This window comes from Bufo gargarizans, chromosome 2, assembly GCF_014858855.1.
Source record: "Bufo gargarizans isolate SCDJY-AF-19 chromosome 2, ASM1485885v1, whole genome shotgun sequence".
NCBI classification, from domain to species: domain Eukaryota; kingdom Metazoa; phylum Chordata; class Amphibia; order Anura; family Bufonidae; genus Bufo; species Bufo gargarizans.
This window is the reverse complement of record NC_058081.1, coordinates 695,501,807-695,507,806: the sequence shown is the minus strand read 5'-3', so window position 1 is coordinate 695,507,806 and position 6,000 is coordinate 695,501,807. Positions and strand designations below refer to the sequence as shown.

Below are 6,000 nucleotides of genomic sequence, written 5' to 3'. Positions count from 1 at the left end.
GCACGCAGGCACACACGCAGCTCTGCTGCACGCAGGCACACACGCAGCTCTGCTGCACGCAGGCACACACACAGCTCTGCTGCACGCAGGCACACACACAGCTCTGCTGCACGCAGGTTGTTATGCAGGCACACACACAGCTCTGCTGCACGCAGGTTACTATGCAGGCACACATACAGCTCTACTGCACGCAGGCACACACACAGCTCTGCTGCACGCAGGCACACACACAGCTCTGCTGCACGCAGGCACACACACAGCTCTGCTGCACGCAGGCACACACACAGCTCTGCTGCACGCAGGTTGTTATGCAGGCACACACACAGCTCTGCTGCACGCAGGTTACTATGCAGGCACACATACAGCTCTACTGCACGCAGGCACACACGCAGCTCTGCTGCACGCAGGCACACACGCAGCTCTGCTGCACGCAGGCACACACGCAGCTCTGCTGCACGCAGGTCGCTATGCAGGCACACACGCAGCTCTGCTGCACGCAGGCACACACGCAGCTCTGCTGCACGCAGGTCGCTATGCAGGCACACACGCAGCTCTGCTGCACGCAGGTCGCTATGCAGGCACACACGCAGCTCTGCTGCACGCAGGCACACACGCAGCTCTGCTGCACGCAGGCACACACGCAGCTCTGCTGCACGCAGGTCGCTATGCAGGCACACACACAGCTCTGCTGCACGCAGGTTGTTATGCAGGCACACACGCAGCACTGCTGCACGAAGCACACACACTGTAGCAGCACAAGCCAGAGCCTCGCTCCTCCTGTGCACGTGACTGGTCACATGACCCTGACATCATCCAAGGTCCTTTAGCCGTCTGGGATCTGCCATCTCCGCTGGGGTGAGCTCTGAAGTGAGTGTCTGCAAAGCTCCGGTGCCGGGCGGCGGTCCTGTGCAGTCCTGTACCGGCCACTACCTGAGCACAGCAGGCCCTTCATTTTATCCTGAGTGTTTGTGACAGCCTGCTATGTGATTGGCCGGCTGTGATCACGTGATCCCTGCTGCACGGGCTGAACTCCTGCACTGGACACTCGGTCAAATGTAGGAGAAAAGTCCAGAATCTTAGAAGGGAGGAAAGTCCCCGGCGAGGTAGGAAAGAGACGGCGACTACAACTCCGAGTACACCCAGCGAGTGTGCATGCTGGGAATTGTAGTTTCACAACAGCTGGCGTGCAGAAGGTTGCTGCCACAGCAGACAATGTAAAGCGGTTGAGGGTCCCCTGTACCAGTGGTGGTGACGTCACGTGTGTAAATATAATGTATGGGCTCCTGTGAGAGTCCCCAGAGGCACCTGACCCAAAGCCCCCCACATGTGGTCCCACCCCCTAGGGGGCCACAAAAAAATTCTTAAAGGGGTTGTGCATAAATGAGGGTTTTGGTGACCTCACATACACGCAAGGGAAGATGACTTACCTGCCGTGCTCCACTACGCTCCCTCGCTGTAAACATCCGGTTTGATATCGCCACAGCCAATCACTGGTTCCCCTTGTCCTCATGCGACAATTTGCCATGACTTAAGGGGAGCCGGTCCGCAGTTGCAGAGAGAGCAGAGCCTCTAGGTGTAATGGTAACGCCCCCGTTGCTCCTAGAGGCTCATTTGCATATAATAAAACATCCTTTTTCTCAGTAATGCGGGCACATGTGAACATGGGACCAACACAGATGCCTTCAGCTGCCAAGCGCACATGTAACAGGTCAGCCAGTGTCATAGGGACAGAACTGCTGACAGATGCCTTTTAGCAGCTCACCATCAATTACATCTCGGCCTCTAGAACTTTCTCAATGCACTAAAGTGGGGTTTTGTTTTTTTGCAGGACAAGTCGTCGTTTATATTTTTATAATTTTTTGGGTACATATGCTGTACGTTATTTTGGGGAATAAGGCCTCATGCACACGACGTTGTTCTGGTCTGCATTCCAGCCGCAGTATTTGCGGCTTGGATGCGGACCCGTTCACTTCAGTGGGACCGCAAAAGATGCGGACAGCACTCCGTGTCCTGTCCGCATCCGTTGCTCCGTTCCGTGGTCCCACAAAAAAAAGATAACCTGTCCTATTCTTGTCTGTTTTGCGGACATGTCTACAATGCGGAAGGCACACGGGCGGCTTGTTTTTTGCGGATCCACAGTTTGCGGACCGCAAAAAACGGAACGGTCGTGTGCATGAGGCCTAAGAGAATCCCCCCTTCTACCACCACTGCCCTAACACATGTGTATACAGCGCGTGTTGTGCCCACACATAGGAGGGAATAATACTGTGCGTGTGTTTTATCAAATAAAATGTATTTTTTTGTCCTTTTTTTTGCACAATTTTTTCCCCCCCATAAGATCGGTGTCAGTCACAGCTTTTTTTGTGGCAGTTTTTTCAGACAAAGCCAGAAGTGGATCAGGCAGGAAGTCGCCGTCCTTCCTTTATTTTTCTCATTCCCTTCTAACTTTGGCTCAAAAAACAGCATAAAAACTGTGACGCCAGGCCTCAGTCACACGGCCGTATTTTCAGTCCACGTCTGATCCACATGTTTTGCGGATTGGATGTGGACCCATTCATTTCAAAAGATGCAGAGAGCGCCCCGCGTTCTGTCCGCATCCGTTTGTTTGTTCCCTCGTCCCACAAAAAAAATGGGGCCTGCGTTGCGTGATAAACGCACAATATAGAGCATGCTGCAATTTTCAAGCAACGCATGAGTGATGTGTGAAAATCACAGCTCGTGTGCACAGCCCCATAGAAATGAATTGGCCCAGATTCAGTGTGCACGGCGTAATAGCAGTGTGGGCGCAATGCGTTCACCTCCCGCATTGCACCCGTGCGGAAATCTCGCCCGTGTGAACTCAGCCTTAGGGCTCATGCACACGGGCTGAATTCCTGCTGAGAGCAGGAGCGCACGCGTGCAGCAGAGCTGTGTGTGCCTGCATACCCTGCTGCCGCGCAATACAGTAGTGCACTGGTATGATCTATACCAGTGTATCACTGTATTGCGGCAGCAGCAGGGAGCGCACGGCGTCATAGCAACCAATGACGCCGTGCGCTCCTGCTCTCAGCAGGAATCCAGCCCGTAAAAGTCCACATACCCGAGTCTGTCGTAGGATGAAGGTCTGAGCTGCAAAACAAAAAAATATATAAGAAGGGACAACACCATTGGCGTGTAGTGCTGCATTATTATTTTTTTACAATAATCCACACCTCCAAGCCCACCTAATCTCCTTTCTGCCAACCAAACAGTAAGAATGTCCTTTCAGTGCCCCCTACCAATAATGATGCCCCTTAGACAGTATGATATCCCTTTAATGCTCCACAGAGTATGATACTCCTAAGTGCACCCTCACAGCAGGGTGATCCCTTGGTGCCCCCACACATTATGATGCTCCTTAGTGCCCCTGACACATTGCCATACCTCCTTAGTTCCTCCCCACAGAGTATGAATACCCTAAGTGCCCCCTCATAGTAGTAATGCCCTATCTGTGCCCCTTCACAGTTTTAATGCCCTCTTTGTGGCCCCTTCATAGTAATAATCCCCATTGTGCCTTCTTCACAGTAATAATGCCCCTTAATAGTAGTAATGCCCATTGTGCCCCTTCACAGTAATAATGCCCATTGTGCCCCCTTAATAGTAGTAATGCCCTCAGTGCACTGTGCCCCCTCCAGAGTAGAAATGCCATTGTGCCCCCTTCACATTCGCAATGCCCATTGTGCCCCCTTCATATTCGCAATGCCCATTGTGCCCCCTCTGTGTTAAACAACAAAAAAAAACAGTACCTACTCACCTTGTCCCGTTCCTGACGCTCACATACCTCTCTCCCCCCTCAGATACCGGACTGCAGGCTCCGCCCACACAGGCCGGCAGCGCGATCTGTGCCTGCAGGATGAATGGTGGAGCAGGCAGAAGTCTTCACCATTCAAAGCGCCGCCGGCCTGAGGGAGAGAAGGAGAGCGGGGAGCTGAGCGGTGAGTGACCCAGCAATGAGCGCTTCCATCTGTATTGAAGTCAGTGCTCATTGCTTCTGGGCTCTGGCACCCGGGTGCATGCAGGGATCCCGGTCTGCCATTTGAGTACTCCTACCATAGACTATCATTATAAAATTGTCGCGCGACACATGTTGCAGTGTAGTTGTGCCCTATGTCATCGTGCAGCCTTAGCCTTAATGCAAGAAAAGTCGCACTTCACCACTCAAAACTGACAAAGAAAAGTACGCCAGCCCTGGAGTGGAGTATAAATTAGGCTGTTTTTGCGACAAATTCATACAGAAAGTAGGCGCACCTACATAAACAGATTGGGAAAAAAGCCGCAAAAGTTAGAAAACTTCTGAAATGGTCTAAAACTTCAAAATAGTCGAACAAGCCGCAAAAGCTTCCAAAATGGGTGCAGTTTCAGTAGTAAATGATGATATGAGTGCAGAACAATAGTCCCGCGGGTGGCCCGACGTCCACAGCATCATAGTAACCTGTGATGCCGTGTACTCCCATGCGCACAATCAATGCCGCTCCGGGACATATGGCCCGCTCACGGACCGGAGGGCATACGGTCGTGGGCAAGAGGCCTAAGTATGATAACTGGGTCAGACCAGCTCCACTCTTCCCTGACACCATCTGTGGGAGCTGGTGGGGGGAAAGATTTATCAAAACTGGTGTAAAGCAGAACTGGCTTAGTTGCCCATGGCAACCAATCAGATTCCACCTTTCATTTTCCAAAGTAGATGTCTAAAATGAAAGTTGGAATCTGATTGGTTGCTATGGGTAACTAAGCCAATTCTACTTTACACCAGTTTTGATAAATCATCCCAAAAGTCCAGTGTTCAAATTTGATCAGATGAGCAATAAATATATGCTACATACCTGCAGACCTACCTAAACACAGTGGGTGAGAGTTATCAATACTGGAGTAAAGGAAAATGGCTTAGTTGCCCATAGCAACCAATCGGATTCATCCTTTCATTTTCCAAAGGAGCTCTAAAAAATGAAAGGAGGAATCTGATTGGTTGCTAAGGGTACTTTCACACTAGTTTTATCCTCCTGCATTCTGAATGGAGAGCAATCGGTTCAGGATGCATCAGGATGTCTTCAGTTCAGTCATTTTGACTGATCAGGCAAAAGATAAAACCGCAGCATGCTACAGTTTTATCTCTGGCGAAAAAAACTGAAGACTTGCCTGAATGCCGGATCCGTCATTTTTTCCCATAGGAATGTATTAGTGCATTTAAAATACCGGAATGCCGGATCCGTCCTTCCGGCCTGCGCATGCGCAGACCGGTAAAAATGTGGAAAAAGATACAAGATGGCTCCGTCTGACCGCATGCAAGCGGAGAGACCGATCCGTCCTTGCAATGCATTTTCGGATCCGTCTCACAAATGCTTTCAGTCAGCGGCGGATCCGTCTGGCAGTTTCGACGACGGAACTGCCCACGGTATCACAGTGCCGTTTTTTTGTGGAACCATTGAAATGAATGGTTCCGTATACGGACCGTATACGGAACGCAAAAAACGGACCGTATACGGAACGCAAAAAACTGTAGTGTGAAAGAGGCCTAAGCCTGTTCTACTTTTCACCAGTTTGATAAATCTCTCCCATTAGGTCGTTGGCGGGTTATGGGTGCCTTTAATGTCATGGCTGATCAGTGTGTTACAGCAATGGCCAGTCTTCCTTTATAGAACTAGACGGTATTTAGCGCCATTTGATTTTCTTTGTACATAGCATCCCTTTACACCTCCCCACCCGTTTATCGCTCTACTTATTGTAATAATAATTTTTTCTAGATAAAGAAAATGTCAGTAAGTCGCCTGGGAAGGCTGGGGCAGCGGTCCAGTGTCCTGTTTCTATGCGACATGCAGGAGAAGTTCCGGAATAACGTAACCTTTTTCAATCAGATTGTGTCTGTGGCGGCACGAGTACTCCAGGTAAAAATAATAATAATAATAATATAAATGAAAAATCAGTAAGGCTGGTTTCACACGAGACTTTTTCACGGTCCGTGGTTTTAGCGCAGATGCATGCTCT

The 6,000-nt window shown here is 50.3% G+C and overlaps 1 protein-coding gene across 3 annotated transcripts in view; it reads left to right on the top strand.

Annotated features, from left to right (window-relative positions):
- Positions 1 to 716: 716 nt before the first annotated feature.
- Positions 717 to 6,000, top strand: part of ISOC2 (isochorismatase domain containing 2) — a 31,520-nt gene continuing 26,236 nt past the window's right edge. The window contains exons 1-2 of one of the 3 annotated variants that reach the window (XM_044278559.1): positions 717 to 855; positions 5,760 to 5,900. In XM_044278559.1, the coding sequence (XP_044134494.1) occupies positions 5,769 to 5,900 (132 nt within the window). In that variant the 5' untranslated portion in view covers positions 717 to 855; positions 5,760 to 5,768. Of the gene's footprint in view, positions 868 to 889; positions 1,104 to 5,759; positions 5,901 to 6,000 lie in introns of those variants that run through there. The other 2 variants (XM_044278557.1, XM_044278558.1) reach the window with 2 other exon arrangements.